Source organism: Mytilus galloprovincialis, chromosome 9 (assembly GCF_965363235.1).
Source record: "Mytilus galloprovincialis chromosome 9, xbMytGall1.hap1.1, whole genome shotgun sequence".
NCBI classification, from domain to species: Eukaryota; Metazoa; Mollusca; class Bivalvia; order Mytilida; family Mytilidae; genus Mytilus; species Mytilus galloprovincialis.
The window spans coordinates 14,696,238-14,715,600 of NC_134846.1; the positions used below are offsets into that span (position 1 = coordinate 14,696,238).

At 31.2% G+C, this 19,363-nt stretch overlaps 1 protein-coding gene across 3 annotated transcripts in view; it reads left to right on the plus strand.

Annotated features, from left to right (window-relative positions):
- Positions 1 to 2,946: 2,946 nt before the first annotated feature.
- LOC143044486 (uncharacterized) overlaps positions 2,947 to 19,363 on the plus strand; it is a 37,135-nt gene continuing 20,718 nt past the window's right edge. For 2 of the 3 annotated variants that reach the window (XM_076216529.1, XM_076216531.1), the window contains exons 1-8: positions 2,947 to 3,059; positions 5,946 to 6,064; positions 6,901 to 7,087; positions 9,800 to 9,870; positions 11,022 to 11,149; positions 14,988 to 15,075; positions 15,772 to 15,905; positions 16,550 to 16,634. In XM_076216529.1, the coding sequence (XP_076072644.1) occupies positions 5,960 to 6,064; positions 6,901 to 7,087; positions 9,800 to 9,870; positions 11,022 to 11,149; positions 14,988 to 15,075; positions 15,772 to 15,905; positions 16,550 to 16,634 (798 nt within the window). In that variant the 5' untranslated portion in view covers positions 2,947 to 3,059; positions 5,946 to 5,959. Of the gene's footprint in view, positions 3,060 to 5,945; positions 6,065 to 6,900; positions 7,088 to 9,799; positions 9,871 to 11,021; positions 11,234 to 14,987; positions 15,076 to 15,771; positions 15,906 to 16,549; positions 16,635 to 19,363 lie in introns of those variants that run through there. The other variant, XM_076216532.1, reaches the window with a different exon arrangement.

A 19,363-nucleotide genomic window follows, 5' to 3' on the forward strand; every position in this document is an offset into this window, starting at 1 on the left:
AGAAATTATCCAAGTAATTCCGAATGTGAAGGTGATTCTACGTTTTCTCGTCCCTCAAAAAGGATGTACCAACCAGAACGTGCTATCTACGAAACAAATTCATTTACACAAATTTTCGTTACTCACAAATTATGCTATTTGCGATTAGACTATATACAATTTAAAAGAAATTCAAATTCAGTCAAATTCATCAGATTTAGATCAAGATCAAGATTCAGATCAAGATCAAGATTCAGATCAAGATCAAGATTCAGATCAAGATCAAGATTTAGATCAAGCAAGGATTTGTATAGTACTGAATTTCAAATTCAAATTCAAATTCAATTTCAATTTCAATTTCAATTTCAATTTCAATTTCAATTTCAAATTCAAATTCAAATTCAAATTCAAATTCAAATTTCATTTCCAATCAAATTCGAATTTCATTTAAATTCGAATTTCATTTCAACTCCGATCCGAATTTCATTTTAATTCAAATTCGAATTTCATTTCTATTCAACATCAAATTTCATTTCAATATAAATTCAAATTTCATTTCAATTCAAATTCAAATTCAAATTTCATTTCAATTCAAATTCAATTTTGATTTCAATTCGAATTTCAAACTTATTTTAAATTTAAATTTAAACTTACCGGCATATTTATTTCATTTCAATTCAAATACAAATTTCATTTCAATTCAAATTCAAACTCATTTCAAATTTAAACTCGTATTCAAATTCAAATTTCATCATTATATTTCTAGTCATTAGAAATACAGAGGGCCTTTATAGTTTATAGAAGTAATAAGTTCATAAAATAAAGCAAAATAAATGATAAATTGTATCGATTACTAGTAGTTATAATGGTTTTACATTGCATCGATTAATATGCCCAATTTAATGATATGATATAGTAATCAAATACGTTGCCATTCTTACATTATTCGCTTATTTCCTAGTTTTTCAAAAGATTATCTGAAATACTTGAGTCTTTGTTTTCCACATAAATCAAATAAAACATAACTTTAGACTAAGAAAACTATAATACGGTTGTCAAACTTGTCATAATGTATAACTTTGGCCTTATCTGCATGTAACTTATATATATACTTTGGCATAAACTACAGTAGACTAACTACAATGTTTTTCTTATATCTCTTTTATGCATTGGCCTAAGTAAACTGCATCGTAGACAAGTTTTGTCATAATACATATTATCCGTTGGTCTAAGTAAACTGTGTGGTAGGCAAGTTTTGTCATAATACATATTATGCTTTGGTCTAGGTAAACTGTGTGGTATGCAAGTTTTGTCTTAATGTATTTTATACTTTGGCCTGGGTAAACTGTATGGTAGGTAATTTTGAAATATATCTTATACATTTGCATAAGTTAAGAACATGTGCGGGAGGCAAGTTTTTCGTTAGGTATTGCATCTTGTATAGAACAGAACATATTTTATTTCAAATTAAGGGCCCACAAGGGGCATACAGAGCATACATGAATAAGGCAAAAGAATATTGATATATTGTATACGTTGGCCTAGGTAAACTATATATACGATAGACACGTTTTGTCATCATGTATTTCATGCTTTGAACTTGGTAAATCATGTACTGTAGCCAATTTTGTCATAATATATCTTATAATTTCAAAACGTTTCTAAAAGTGAACTTAAGACTGAGACATCCTTGTAAACACTCACATATAAAAATTAAATCACAATTAACACTCTTAATATTATTCCAAACTGAATATTGAGAAAAGGAAATTTTGAAAAGAAAATGGAAAGTCATCCCGACTATCATAAATTTTGGTAAGCCAAAACTAGGGGAGATTTTAATCGCGTTCCCTTTTCACGAATGTGATCTACCGAATTAGACTATTTATCGAGTTTGTAATAACTGGGTGCCACATGTGAAGCAGGATCTGCTTTCCCTTCCGGACCACTCTAGATCACCCCAAGTTCTTGGTGGGTTACGTGTTGCAATGTCTTTAGTTTTCTTAGTTGTGTTTTGTGTACTATTATATATTTGTCTGTTTGTCTTTTCCTTCTTTAGCCATAGATTTGTCAGTTTATTTTCGAGTTTGAATGTCTCTCTGGTATCTTTCGCCCCCTTTTAATCAAGGTCCAAAAAATGGACAACAGTCATCTTAATGTTGAATCTAGGGTAGTAACAGCAAATTTAGGTAGATAAATTTCATTTGAAAATTATTGTTAATTGTGATTTAAAGATGATATATTTTAAGAGGTTTATATATCCTATGCAATGGGTCATTTTCTATAAAGGTTAGTCGTATTTTGTGATTCACCAGCCTGGGGACACATTTTCGACAACAGTGTTGAAGTTATCAAATGATATCATTATATGCAAAAACATGGTCATCATGCAAAATTAGAACGTACAGATTTGAATACAGTTACTAAGCTGTGTCAATTTATTGGAAAATATTTGAAAATGCTGGAAGGTAAATATATATATATATATATATATAAAAAAAAGGACTAAGGTATGTCCATGTGCCTGTATATTTATTGGTTTCTTCTATTAAGTTAAAGAAGTTTCTAAAGAAAATTTCTTATAAAAATGTAATTATTTTAGAACTGACTAATTATTCTAAACATTTTTTTCCGTTATGGAAAACATGTTGTTATATTCTTTCAGAGGAAAATCAAATAATATAACAACATTTGCAAAACATATAGATTATATCCCGTAAAATGAACCTCTATTCCATGACATATGCAATGCACCATTTTTCTTTATTATTATAAGTAATTAAAAAAAATGGTGCATCAGTTCAATAAAACGGTTCAATATCTATTTTTGTTTAAAGGAATAAGATGTTATATATTCTAATGAGGTACCACAATAAAATGTTAAAGTCAAGATTGAGTCAAATACTTGGGTCGAGCTAGTTCAAGGAACGAGATAACCAATTCGAGAAAGATGAGTCAACAATGACCAGTCTAAAGGTATTCCGAAAGAAGATTAAAAATGGAAAGACGAAAGGGGAGAATTAAAGTTAAACAAAATATTAAGGCACACCTTCTTGTTATGTGAATGCAGAGAGTATACAGTACGTTTATTTTCCAACCGTTTTATTAACTGATAAAATGAACACATAATGATATTGTTAAAAGAATTATAAACAGAGCCAGAGGCGTGTTTGAAATCTGATTTGATTGGGTAGTCATCCAAAAATATTCAGAAATTAGTCAATTTATACATAATTCAAACTAATTCTATAGATTATAATCAGTTAGAGATGATTTATTTTTGTCGCAGGAAAACAGGGATGATAGAAAAATTGCCCAAATTGCATAAATATAAAAATCTGTACTATTGTGATTAGACCGAATATAATCTGTCGTCTAAAATATATTGTGATGGGATTGCTTCCCTTTCATACTGACATTAGTAGTTACTTACATTAAGTCAGTTGTGAATGGTTCTTTAGCTCAATTGGTTGACACACTTCCTTTTAACACAGGTCCCAGGTTTGAGTCCTGATGGAGACAAAGATGATTTTGTTCATTTATGTAGAATCATGCTCTCCAGACATATTTAATACAAAAATAAGAAAGATTGCTCATAAGATAGAAATCTGTCAACAAACAAACGATGTGGATATATATAGGAACTATAGATCACATGGATCACTTATGGCCTTAAAAAAATAGCAATAATTGTACCATATATATATATAGTAAAAAGTAGATAGCCCTAACAGTAACCATTTATTTCAACATTTTGAATCTCTTTTATTGGTTAATCATCAATGATGGTAGTGTGAATAAATCCAATCAAGCAAACACATGGTTTAATTTAAGAAAAAAATGTACCTAATGTATACATAACCATATATATAACAAAAACTATAACATTGTACATGTATGTAACAGGCTATTATTTGAACTTGGAATTATTTTTAATTATGGAATTTGCATAATTTCTTGTGTTTAAAATTTTTAATAAATTCCATGTTTATTTGTTATTATAATCTTTTGAGCGGTTAATAACACTTTCATACAATATATTTTGGTTAGATAGTGTTGTGCGCGGCACAGTACGTATACATTCTATTGAAAATATACTATTTTCTTTGTAATAGAAAGTGTTGTGCGCAGCACAGAACATTTCAGTACAGAATAAACATGGAGTTTATTGAAAATTACAATAACAAGAAATCAAGCAAATTCCATAATTAAAAATAATTCCAAGTTTAAATAATAGCCTGTTATGTTGTATCTAGATGAAAAAAAACACAATACTTATTTGCTGATTTTCAGTATTATCAATCATGCTGATTATGAACCAAAAAAAAAAGAAACAGATATGAAATACTTTATTTTTCTCAGAAGTATGCAATCAAATTTGTATGCCCAACATGCATGACATGTGATAAATACCAGGAACAACCTGCTTCCACCATATACATGATATACATGATATATATGTAAAGCAAAATTATATCCAGGTGAAATTTGATCCGGAGGAAAAAATGTCACAGTAGTTGTTGTCATATTTTTATCCGGAGGAAAATATTTCCCAGGGATATTTTTTCCTGTGCCGTGAAATTCTATCTGGGTAGGTAACTTATTAAATAATTATTAGAAAAAAACTTATCCTTTAAAAATACTATGAAATATCAATAGTGTATTTGAAATAAAGCGAAATTGTTAAAAATAAAAAAAAAAAGATTTATAATGGGAAATATTTCACAAATTATCCTTGAAAAAATTAACTGAAATATTCAAGTCAATATCATCCTTTTAAAAAGAAAATTATCATGAAACATAGGGAAGAAAACCAGAAGTAATTTCAAAGATCGTAATCGTGAAAATAATATCATGATCAAATAAGGTTAGTGTAATACATGTAAAAGTGAGTTGTTTTCAGATCTCAGTACAAATATAAATCTAAAAGTAAGGTAGAAATATAGTTGCATTACTACTGTTAACAGTAATAGAAGAATTTGATTATGATGATATTTTTAACTATATAAATAGTTTTGTCTGGGGACAGAGATGTAGTTGTTGATTATATGGAAATCAGATAAATCATAGCATAACAATATATTGGAACAAAAGCATGTTTAACAGCTGCATAGTTTTTACCTGTGAAATGTTATCTATCTTATTAAATCATGTTGTAAGTCATCTTTTTATATAAATGAATATATAAAAAATAAGATTCAAGGAAAAATTTCACTATAAAATAGATTCAGAAATATATTATCTTTAAAATATAAATTGCTCATAGTTACCTCCCTTTGATAAATTATGCAAATTTGTTTTACCTTTGTGAAACATTTTATAATTATAGTCAGGTATATATTGATTGTGAGTAACTTATATAGTAGTTAATGGGATTCTATTTCACACGGTTCTGTGAAATAGAGTACGGCAAATGTATACCGGTACATACTATCCGCATAACACAGATAGATTTTCACTCCCCAGGAAAAAATTAACCTGTGAAATACCATGCCTGGAAAAAAAATACCGGGACAAATTATCCTCAGGATAAAATATCACAGAGGAAGAAATAAACCGTTACATATACACGTAAAATTTTACAAGTGAAATATTCGATTAGATTAATTTTGGTTCCTTTCACAAAAAAACTATACCTGAAGTTAATTAACTTATTATTTGAGCATCAATACCTGTATCATTAATGTAAAAACCATGATTGATAACACACAATTTTCATTTGGTGACATGATAACAATTTAAATTGTTTGATTGTTGAAAAAAGATCAGGAAAACCATTCTGTGTTTATGTATTTATCACATTGATAGTTATTAAAGTTGAATCACTGCTTTCAAAATATAAAATCAAACATGTCAAATGAACCAAAAAACAGTAATCGTTTATTTCAACATTTTGAACCTCTTTTAATCATCAATGATCTAAGATAAGGTGTTGTAAATTGTAATTAAATGTTATTTTTTTTCAGACTAACATAGCAGGATGATAGACATAGCTCTACTGGCAGGAGTGGCTATTGTCATTTCCTCTGTTTTGTTGGTGTTTGGATGTGTTTGTCATCTCTTTAAGAGAGGATCAGGATTTACAGTAAGTTTTTGTAAAAAAGCTATGACCCACAAATGACCTTTGTCATGCATTTTTTTTAAGAGACAGATAGATATAGCAATAAAAAGCACTATTAAGAATTTGTATCATGAACATTATGTAGTAATCACCAAATTACAACTTTTCCTTTGATTTCTATACAGTATCAGATCACAACATGAGCATTACACAAGGAACTCTATTAATTTTACAAAATAGACAAAAAGAAACAACTCCTGTTTTAACCCATACTTGTCAGCTTAATCAAGATAAAAATAGCCAGAAAGTTATGGAAAATCTCAATGTTATCTTTTCAAAAAGCATTCAACTAATTCTTTAAAATTTTAGTATAAAAATGTTGATGATGGAAATTTAAATATATGCAAAGAAGCTAATTGATTTTTCAAAGATTTTGATGGTATCTGTCAGTATCTTAACTCACAATAGGCAGCTGTCGTGACATGCAACAAAATCTGATAATGGTTCTTAAATAGCCAAAATAAATAGGTATATTTTGAAAGTATAAATGCAATAGCTGCAAACCCGTTACATGGCACATCTATATAAAAACATGTTTAGCATGAATATAAAAGAAAAAAGATGTGGTATGATTGCCAATGAGACAACTCTCCACAAGAGAGTAGAATGATACAGAAATTAACAATTATGAAGTGTATTCATATATAACAAATATTTTGTTAAACTTGAATAAAAATTTTAAAAATACTTTTGCTTGCTAAATATGCTGTAGACGAACAATTACAGAAGCATGAAAGTTGCTTGTTTGCAAGAAATTTGTAAATGTTCTTTTTCTTGAATACAATCTTTATTTTGTTCAGACGTTTGAAAATGATTTGGAGGGTGGCTTTGGAAACACAGTCTTTTCCCAAGATACCTCTGATATATCACAAGTTACATTTGAGACCATCCCAGATATACTAGCCAAGACAGTAACTGCTACAGCATTGAGGCCTAGAATATCCTGTACCAATACAGAAATACAGAAACAGAGTGCTAAACGAGTTGGTAAGTCTGTAATACCATCACAATTTAACCAAAGTGGTAAACAAGTTGGTAAGTGAAACCATCACAAATTACCAAGTGGTAAACAATTTGGTAAGTGAAACCATCACAAATTACCAAAGTGGTAAACAAGTTGGTAAGTGAAACCATCAGAAATTACCAAAGTTGTAAACAAGTTGGTAAGTGAAACCATCACAAATTACCAAAGTGGTAAACAAGTTGGTAAGTGAAACCATCACAAATTAAATGAACAAAGTTCTAAATAATTTGGTAAATTAAGTTTCTACAAAAGGCAGAAATAACGTTTAATTTCACTGGCTTCCTTTACCAGATTACAAGCAAACAGAAATGGAGTGGTCATTGTGTTTGTTTTCTACTTCAGCTGATTGCATTGGTGTGTAGGTAAAGGTAATATCTTCGTTTAGCTTGCTTGCTAGCTGAACCGTGAAGTCATAAGGTTAGTTAATCTACCCATTGGCGATCCTGGGAGGGGGTTCCAACCATGGAACCCCCCCTTTTTTTTGGCCGATCAATGCATTTGAATGGGGACATATAGTTGGAACTCCCCCTAAGTCCTGGGTTGGAAACCCCCCTTTATAAAATGGCTGGATCAGCGCCTGCTACCCTCCTTTTAAGAGTTGACTAGTTCCCTTGTCACCATCTTACGGTGTTTATATATCTCAACTTGTACGATTCGCTCGTGTATGTAACAATGTTTTCGATTTTAACGAGAGAAATTTATGTATTACTGAAAAATTATTACACCAGGGTTTTCGATATCACAAACTAGTCAAAACATTTACTAAATTTTATCATCGGCATAAAGACATCATTCGTAAATATAGCTCAACATGCAGACTTCTAATACGTTCAGGTATTTCACATCCAATTTTTTATGGTACTATTCTTTATAAAGCACAAAGGTGTCAGTATTCACCTCAGAAACTTACAAAACCTTTGAATAGACTTATTAAGAAGGGATATAATTACGATACTGTTGTCAAGTCATTAAAGATTGCATATTTTGGCGTTAATATTGAGTCACTGATAAGGTCTTTGCATCGGAACTAAACACATTTATTCTAAAATACAGTTGTTGGCATGACACGGGTTATGTTCTTCTCATATATGTTATGATGGTATGATACTAAACCCCTAACGGGAAGGATTGTGCCTGATGTTCATATGATGAAATCATAATCTTTCAGTCAGTTAATTTGAAGTCTGGAGCTGGCATGTCAGTTAACTGCTAGTAGTCTGTTGTTATTTATGTATTATTGTCATTTTGTTTATTTTCTTTGGTTACATCTTCTGACATCAGACTCGGATTTCTCTTGAACTGAATTTTAATGTGCGTATTGTTATGCGTTTACTTTACTACATTGGTTAGAGGTATAGGGGGAGGGTTGAGATCTCACAAACATGTTTAACCCCGCCGCATTTTTCCGCCTGTCCCAAGTCAGGAGCCTCTGGCCTTTGTTAGTCTTGTATTATTTTAATTTTAGTTTCTTGTGTACAATTTGGAAATTAGTATGGCGTTCATTATCACTGGACTAGCATATATTTGTTTAGGGGCCAGCTGAAGGACGCCTCCGGGTGCGGGAATTTCTCGCTACATTGAAGACCTGTTGGTGACCCTCTGCTGTTGTTGTTTTTTATTTGGTCGGGTTGTTGTCTCTTTGACACATTCCCCATTTCCATTCTCAATTTTAGTCCAATAGATAACCAATCTATCTGTCTGTAGGACTAGGCTTCGTCAAAAGGAGGGTCGTATACAGACCTCACCTAATAATGACTTCAGGGTTCAGCTACATTTTAGCAAGCTAACCAAAGATATTACCTTTACCTAGGCTACACACTCAATGCAATCTTTTGTAACAATAGTGAGGCCTTTATTATGAAAGAAAAAACTGACATGCACGTCTGTATGTTAGCTGCAATAATTGCTGAATACTCAGAGACTTTCTGTATTCCAACACAGATGAATGCTAAAATATTGGATCATGTTTGATAAATACATTGAGGCCTTCATCTAACTATTTTAGAATATATTATATTCTTCCCTGGTTGCTATTTTGCAGTTTCACTGCATCAACTCTTTACTTATTGTGGGTGTTAAATTAGGGCATCACCATAAATTTATACTTGATATCAATACTTGTGCATAAAATATATTGTCTGGGATTAAATGAGGACGTGAAAAATAATTGGAAGATTCCTCTTCAAAAGAAAATCTTCATTTTCAGAATTGAAAAATACAAACCTTATAAGCAAGGAACAATAAGGGTCAAGAATATTTTTAAACATTTTTTTTTAATATAACTACAAAACCTTGCAATGAAAAAGGTTCTTATTACTTTTTAACACACTGTACATAACTTTTATGCAATTGAGGTTAAGCACTTACATAGATGTAAGAAGATGTGGTATGAGTGCCATTGAGACACTTGTCAATCTAAGTAACAATTGTAACAAGTTAACAGTTATAGGTCAAAGTATGGTCTAAAACAAGGAGCCTTGACTCACACTGAACAGCGAGCTATAAAAGGCCCCCAAAATGACTAGTGTCAAACTATTCAAAAGGGAAACCCTATGGGTTAATCTATATAAAAAAAACCCAAGAAACGAGAAACACTTATGAACAACAAAACAACAAACCGGTATACATTTGTGTTCATAAAGTGTATTAACAGAAGTTTATGTATTTTATTTCAGCATCCTTTAAAGCTTTTCCTAGAAGTCATCTGACCTACATAAAAGAAATGGGTGTTGGCTGGTTTGGTCAGGTTAGTAGTAGAAAATAAAGTGTAATATGACCTTCAATGAATTATCCTTCCAAGGTTATTATATTGTCACATGTTATGACCTTCAATGAATTATCCTTCCAAGGTTATTATATTGTCACATGTTATGACCTTCAATGAATTATCATTCCAAGGTTATTATATTGTCACATGTTATGACCTTCAATGAATTATCCTTCCAAGGTTATTATATTGTCACATGTTATGACCTTCAATGAATTATCCTTCCAAGGTTATTATATTGTCACATGTTATGACCTTCAATGAATTATCCTTCCAAGGTTATTATATTGTCACATGTTATGACCTTCAATGAATTATCATTCCAAGGTTATTATATTGTCACATGTTATGACCTTCAATGAATTATCCTTCCAAGTTTATTATATTGTCACATGTTATGACCTTCAATGAATTATCCTTCCATGGTTATTATATTGTTCACAAATGTAGATTGATATGCTATTTGCTCTGGTTAAACAAAGCCTAGCATCCGCCAAATCAAATCATTTATTATCGTATTTAAAAAAAAAAAAATTTTTTTAAAGGGCATGATGGTGTAGGCAAAGATAGCACAAAGCACAATCAAAACCCTTTTGTCTCTGCTTTGAGATCTAAATTTTGCTACCCAAGCCTTTTCTCTGCTATTTTTAGTTTAAATTAAACAAAATATAAAAAACAGTGACACAAGAAGATCAGTTTTAGATCTTATCCATGTCAAAGTCTGTACAGTTTTGAAAAATGTGCAAAACATATTGCATGGCTTATGGATCCACCTGTTATTCCTACAATTATGGACAAAGGAAGATAACTCTATCAAAAATGTTGCATAAGTAAAAATTTTTAATTCAAATTGAAGTACAATCCAAAATCAAAACAATCGATAGCCCTCACAAGCACTTTGATTATATTTTGGTATGGTTTTAGAATAAAGCTTAATCTGGGTTAAAATGATGTATTTTATTCAGTGCTTGAGTGAGTTTGAAAGGTTTGAACACCAATAAATTTCATATAAATTAGCATTTGATTATAATAATTATAATAATTCCATCATTAGTTTTATGAAGTATCGTCTGTAACTTTTGATGTCAATTTCAATAAAAGATAATGAAATTTTGATATATTAATTGTAGGTGCTTGTAAGTGAAGCGTACAACATGGTGACGAGTAGTAGGAGTACACGTGTTGTTGTTAAAATGATGAAGGATGATGCTAACTCTACAGAACAACAACTATTCCTTCAGGATCTTTCCGTCTACAGGTAACGCATACAACTAATCCTTCAGGATCTCTCTGTCTACAGGTAACGCATACAACTATTCCTTCAGGATCTCTCTGTCTACAGGTAACAACCTACATTGTAATGCAGGAGATATTATTTTGTTAAAGAACATAATTCTTTTTATGAAAATTTATTTGTTAATAAAAAGCCTTGGCGTATTTATTCTTATTTATACAAGGTCCTTGATTATTGTGTAACGGATTTGGACATTAAAACTGCACATTTTGATAAGCCTGTATGTTTTTATACGACCGCAAAATTTGAAAAATTTTTCGTCGTATATTGCTATCACGTTGGCGTCTGCGTCGTCGTCGTCCGAATACTTTTAGTTTTCGCACTCTAACTTTAGTAAAAGTGAATGGAAATCTATGAAATTTTAACACAAGGTTTATGACCACAAAAGGAAGGTTGGTATTGATTTTGGGAGTTTTGGTCCCAACATTTTAGGAATTAGGGGCCAAAAAGGGCCCAAATAAGCATTTTCTTGGTTTTCGCACTATAACTTTAGTTTAAGTTAATAGAAATCTATGAAATTTTGACACAAGGTTTATGACCACAAAAGAACGGTTGGGATTGATTTTGGGAGTTTTGGTTTCAACAGTTTAGGAATTAGGGGCCAAAAAAGGGCCCAAATAAGCATTATTCTTGGTTTTCGCACAATAACTTTAGTTTAAGTAAATAGAAATCAATGAAATTTAAACACAATGTTAATGACTACAAAAGGAAGGTTGGTATTGATTTTGGGAGTTTAGGTCCCAACAGTTTAGGAATATGGGGCCAAAAAGGGACCCAAATAAGCATTTTTCTTGGTTTTCCCACCATAACGTTAGTATAAGTAAATAGAAATCTATGAAATTTAAACACAAGGTTTATGACCATAAAAGGAAGGTTGGTATTGATTTTGGGAGTTTTGGTCCCAACAGAATAAGGGGCCCAAAGGGTCCAAAATTAAACTTTGTTTGATTTCATCAAAATTGAATAATTGGGGTTCTTTGATATGCCTTAGGCCGATTTTACAGTATTGTGTTCTGTCTCCTACTTTCATGTTGCTAATGTGACGGAGACAAAAATGAGTAACGTTAGCGACATTTGGACATGTCACATGAGCAACAACATCTTTAAAAGTTAAAATGTATGCACACAGTGATGTTTAATATATGCCTGGAGTAATAAAATTGTACAGTCTGGTTTAGAATTTCTAAATATACAGAATGTCATTTGCAGGTGTACTTTATATCAAATGAATACACAAGAAACCAATTCGTAATAGTAACATTAGCAACATCTACTATCATGACATTATGTTTTGTTGCGAACGTCTTTTTGATGGACGGAATACATTTAAGGTCCTCTTGTAACGATATTACATACAACTTACCTTCTTTGCTTCCCCATCATGTGAAGGAACTGACTCCGAATCTATTTCTGCAAAGGGCGATATCGTAACTCCTATACAGGAGAGTTACAGATATAAATATATGTTGCTCACGTGACACTGATTTGGACGGAAACCTCGAACAGTAACGTTCGCAAAAAATAAAACAGCCAATGATATTGATTCCTCAAGTCCTTTGACCCCCTTACGTCATCCAAATTTAATATGATTGCTATTTTCAATTATTTATAAAACCCGGGATAAAAATAACTACAATGGGCTGTCTGAGAACTAACAAGAAAATTGCGATCGTGACATACCACAATGGACGGAAAAGACGTGACGTTAGCAACAATATTATTAAATTACCTTTTTTAGCCTTTACCAATAAAAATCTGCCTTAAAGTTATTATTAAAACACAAAAGAAGACTTTTTATTAAAATATAAGTCCATGTTATTAGGCTCCACTTATAAATAATACTTCAAAATTCCACTCCAAATAAGCTGGATGTCAGTAAAGTAGGTCATGATGTCTATTCCATGTCCAATATTTTGAAATTGAAAACCCTCTAATTCTAACATAAAACACAAACACAGAGTAATTTTTATTTTTATTTACTCAGAAAGACACATTTTATTCAATAACATAATGCATTACTCCATTACACAGTCTGTTTCACAGTTTCAGCAATTGCTTTTTTGATGGATACAAAAAACAATAATTCCTTCTTATTGTAAAATCTGCCCTTATCTAACTGTCATGACTGTGTATGTAGATTCTTAACTTTTGGTCCCGTTTTCAATTGGTCTACATTAAGGTCCAAAGGGTCCAAAATTAAACTTAGTTTGATTTTGACAAAAAATGAATCAGTTTGGTTCTTTGATATGCTGAATCTAAAAATGTACTTAGATTCTTGATTATTGGCCCAGTTTTCAAGTTGGTCCAAATCGGGGTCCAAAATTAAACTTTGTTTGATTTCATCAAAAATTGAATAAATGGGGTTCTTTGATATACCAAATCTAACTGTGTATGTAGATTCTTCATTTTGGTCTTGTTTTCAAATTGGTCTACACTAAAGTCCAAAGGGTCCAAAATTAAACTTAGTCTGATTTTAACAAAAATTGAAATCTTGGGGTTCTACGATATGCTGAATCCAAAAATGTACTTAGATTTTTTATTATGGGCCCAGTTTTCAAGTTGGTCCAAATCAGGATCTAAAATTATTATATTAAGTATTGTGCAATAGCAAGTCTTTTCAATTGCACAGTATTGCGCAATGGCAAGAAATATCTAATTGCACAATATTGTGAAATAGCAAATTTTTTTTTAATTAGAGTTATCTTTCTTTGTCCAGAATAGTAAGCAAGAAATATCTAATTGCAAAATATTGTGCAATAGCAAGATTTTTTTTAATTGGAGTTATCTTTCTTTGTCCAGAATCAACTTAAATCTTTGTTATATACAATATACAATGTATATTCACTTTTTACTACCAACTGATAAATTAAAATAATCTTTACCATTCAGTGATAACAAGCAGTTTTTTTACATCTTAATATTTAATGATGTATTTAAATGAGTAGTTATTGTTGCAAACTCCATTAGAAATTTTAATTAAGATTAGTTTTGGAATAAGGGAAAGGGGGAAGTGATTAAAAAAATTGGGTTCAATTTTTCTCATTTGAAATTTCATAAATAAAAAAGAAAATTTCTTCAAACATTTTTTTGAGAGGATTAATATTCAACAGCATAGTGAATTGCTCTAAGAGAAAACAAAAATTTTAAGTTCATTAGAACACATTCATTCTGTGTCAGAAACCTATGCTGTGTCAACTATTTAATCACAATCCAAATTTAGAGCTGAATCCAGCTTGAATGTTGTGTCCATACTTGCCCCAACCGTTCAGGGCTCAACCTCTGCGGTCGTATAAAGCTACGCCCTGCGGAGCATCTGGTTGTGTTTTGTGGTGAGACAATGGCACAATCATAAACATGTTTTTTTCCAATGAAATATGAATGCAATGGAAATTAAATACATGTCTTATTGCTAAAAAACTATTTATTGTTGATATTGTATTCAGAATATAATAAAAGATATAACTATGTCATTTATGCACCAGACTCACTCCAAAGAAGATTTACATTTCATACCTTGTAAACAAGATAATAGAGGAGACAACTCCCACCATTTCCCGAAGATTGAACAGTACAATATTTCAGATGTTAAATTCTTTTTTCTCCCATCAGTAGTCTGTTTAGAACAAACCATTCATGAGTTTATCATATATGCCAATATATATTGTGACTGATTGAATTGAATTTGATGAACCATTTTTAAGTAGCCATGTTTTTTACACTTACTTTAAAAATTGTTCATGAAGTTTAGAGGATTAACGTTATTAAGGTTTTCATATGTAACAATGAATATTGCTTATTTCAGAGAGATGGACCATCCCAATGTGTTGAAGTTACTGGGACAATGTACAGAAGCCTCTCCTTTCTTAACTATTGTTGAGTATGCTAGCATGGTAAGTCTCTAAAATAATTTTAAGCAGTGAGGAAAGGGTTTCTTTAAAAAAACAAACCTGAAATTACTATATGAACCCTATCAGCACTTAACAAAATGGGCAAACAAATATTTCAGGTTATGAGATTTGGAAAAATCTTTGGGGTGGACCTTCCATAATATCTTTAAAGCTAGAAAATCTGAAACTATGTTTATCGATTCAGTTTCTATCAACTTCAAATTACGTTTCACTTATATTGCAGAAATACAACTTTTTCCATCCACCTGAAACCAATAATCTAAGACAGACCCTGTTGTAACAACATACAAATCACAGCATCAATTAAAACAGTGTAATTTAAAATATATACAGATCAATTATAGTATCTGACTAAACTTTGAAAAATACGCAACAAAGGACATCTCAAAAATATGTTGTCTTAATATACTTTGTTATTATCAGTAGTGAATGGGTCAACCTATATGTCTGATATTTTCAGCTGTCTTGTCTATATTTTAAGACCACCAGTTTATTTACAGCTGTAAAGGGCATATTTTGGTACTGTTGTCAGCCATTAGTCTGCACATAAGTAATTCCTTCCTGAAACAGAAAAGTTAAAAATTGATACCTGATTTGCATTGGAGGTTAGCATTTCAGGCTCTTTGGAGTCTCCTGTTTAAAGATACATGTATGATAAGCTATATTTCTTATTTTTAGGGAGATCTGAAGAGTTATCTGAGGAAAGAACGACAGATTGTAAAAACGATGAAGGATGGTATAGTGAGGATGCAGTTCTTAACAGACATGGCATCAGGACTACAATGTTTACATGTCAATGGATATCTCCATCAGTAAGTATCTATAGTACTTATACACTTACTATACTGACTAAGGTCTTAACAGACATGGCGTCAGGACTACAATGTTTACATGTCAATGGATATCTTCATCAGTGAGTATCTATAGTACTTATACACTTACTATACTGACTAAGGTCTTAACAGACATGGCATCAGGATTGCAGTGTTTACATGTAAATGGATATTTTCATCAGTGAGTATCTAAAGAACAATACTTGCTAAAGGGTAATTTAGCTGTATACAGACTGGGGGCCTGTTTGGCCTATTCTTTCTCCAAGTGATGTATTATCACTCTTCTTTGCACCAGCCTCATTGAACAAGCTAGCTAAAGAATATGCCTAAAAAACAAAAAAAACTAACTTTCTATAGTTTTTATATTACTGAACTTATCAATTCAATGTTGCAAAGATATAAAACGAGACAGAATTTATACAGAAACTTAAATCCCATCTAGATAAGATATGTGGAATCAAATTGTATTATCTCCCCTTATTTATCTTTTTCTGTTCAACTGTTGATGTAGTTTTGGACGTTTGTGATGTTAACCAAAGGAGAAAAAAAATGTTAAATATAGTTGTGTTTAACTTAAGTAAAACAATGAAGGTATATATCCACAATTTATTATTTAATTACAGTGACTTTGCGTGTCGTAATTGTGTGGTGATGTCAAATATGACTGTAAAGATTGGGGATTATGGTGTAGCTGAAGACCACTTTAGGGTAAGTATATACAATGGAAAGCTGGACACCACAAATCATGAGATATTGAAATACAGTTTGGAAATAAAAATGAAGATTTTGAAGTTAAAATGGCCATTTCTTATAACCCATTTCCTACCTCCTCAAAGTTCTAATTTGTATCATTATAGATGCATGTTTAATATTGTTTATTACCTGTCAGGTAGGTAAATTTCAAGGGATTTTTCACCGGACACACATGACCTAGTTTCTAGTTAAAGTTTAGACCATATTTGATAGCATTCTTTCTATACAAAACTAAATGCTTGACTGTACCTACAAACTAAATATTAATAAAAAGATTTATTAAAGAAATAATCTTGCAAAACATGTTCAAATCTACAAATTTACATTTGATTATACTCTCCAGTTATTTTGCCTGAAAAAATCAAAAAAAATCTAATCTGGTTATTCATACATCTATAGACCTGAAAAATACAAATGAAAGTCATGGGCATTTAAAAGAATAAATATATTCCTTATTCATTCAGACAACATGTTAGTAAATTTATAGAATCTAAATATTTTTCAAATAAAAGGCTTGTAAAAATAAGAAGGTATGGTTGCTGGAAAATTTAATGCATAGGAGATTTTCTTTTGGGTTTTCACTTGTCCCTGTTCAGCTGCCACGGAGTGGTCACTTGTTCAAAAGATATAGAAATTAGCTGACCCCTGTCAATTATTATTTTAACTCAATAGAAATGCTGGGCCTACTTTGATTCGTCCCAACTCAGGTTAGAACTGACAACTGAAACCCCCCGAGTTTGACCATTTGAACCTACCTGAGTTAATTCGACATCAACCCTGGGTCCGGGCAGGTTTAGCAGAGTTTCAAGATGGCGTCAAATAATTGCAACAACAAAAATTGATACTAGATAACTGTTTTTTTGACAAAATACAGCCGAAGAAAGGGGCTGACAAGGGGAATTTTGTTTGCCTGTATTTTGAAATCAACAAATATTGTTTATGTGTGTATCAACTGCCGGTGTAGTGTTTCCTACAAGTGGTTTTGGCGTGTAATGGCGCCCTGCCGCGATTTCTCGACGCCCTGCCCTTTTTGGGAAAAAAAATTGGCGCCCTGCCCTATTTTTGTCGAAATTCTTCACGCCATGCCTTTATCGTCGTAATTAACAACCGGTACTGAAAGACATATTTTATGAATACCGCTCGAGTTATTTCCCTTCAAAACAAAAGTTCACTAGGTCGCCATTTTGTAATCGATTTCGTAATCAGCTGATTAGCAAACTGCAATAGATTGAATGGTGAATACAGATACTAATCACGGGTCCTGATTGTATCCCCCAAGTCCCAGAAACATCGTTTTGCCTAGAAGATTAATGATAAAACATCGATGTGATGCTTAGATATTTTTTTTTTACAGCTGATAGATTTCTAATTTACATAATTTACATTGTTTGCATGGTTGAACAAGCCAATGAACGGCGATCATGAGACATTTGTCAAATTGAAAAGTAAAAATTCTTTGCAAACTATTTTTTAAATACAAATGCTTGACTGTACCTTAAATGAAATGAATAAAATTCCAAACTAAATTATTAAAAGCAGAATAATCCAGAAAATAAATGAATTCCTTGATCAAATGTTTTCTTTTGTTTACAAACATGTCACATGATCATTTTAGGCGGGAAAAATACTTGGGGAAAACACCTAAGTAACAGACAACTATGTCTGGCTATTTATAGACATTTAAAATAAACAGCTGATATGGTAGTGCCATGAAAGTAGTAAAAATTGTTGTATTTATATTAATTTAATTTGGAAAAGGGTGTAGAGGGGAAGGGGTTAATTTGTAAAGTTATTTTTTTTTGTAATTTAATAAATTTTGGTTACTAAAAATGACCCTGGATATCAGGGAATGTGTCAACCTGTTTTTTATAGGGAAAAAAAGGAGGATTGTCAATGACAATTGATATGACCAAAGCAATATTTTTATATACATGTATATGACATAGTGCTTTCTTGTTTTTAAAGAACTGATTTTGTTTTTAATTGTGTTTATTGTTTTAAATATTTCATATATATATATGTTTTAAACACTTTTTCTTGTTTAACAATTTGTTTTAATGATTGATTACAGATGTATATGTCCTTTTTATAGTATTAAACTAGTATGTTTTAAATGAATCCATTTTATAGAAATTGCCTGTTTATGTTAAGTAAGTGCCCTAAAATTGTGGTCCATCGCGCTTAATGTGCCCTCTGAGCTAACAATTACCCTGCCCTTTTTAAAAGCTGCAGGAAACACTACGGTGATGTTTATAAATAAAACAGAAATCATTTTTTTTTCTCACAATTTTTTTTATTAACAAACTTTTCTTTGAAAAACATACAGAATCAGGAATTTTCTTTCTGAAACATAATGATTTTTTAAAGGAGTAGGTCCGGTAAGGGCCGATTTTGGCCCCAAATTTCAGTTTCATCTAACGAGATATTTAGGACACTTTTTAAACACTTAAGTGTCTATTTCAATTGATTCGATTAGTTTATGTAAAAGATTTTAACTGATTCAGTCATTAAAAACGCTCCCATTGAAGCTTAAATATGAAAAAACTATCAAATATGCCAAAAACGTCACTTTTCAGATGGTTTTTCGTCAAAAATGAAAGTGGCCGCATCCGTGTTCATCCTCAACCTTTATATATGTTATGTATTATCATCAAATACAACTTACATTTCAATGTTATGAATGA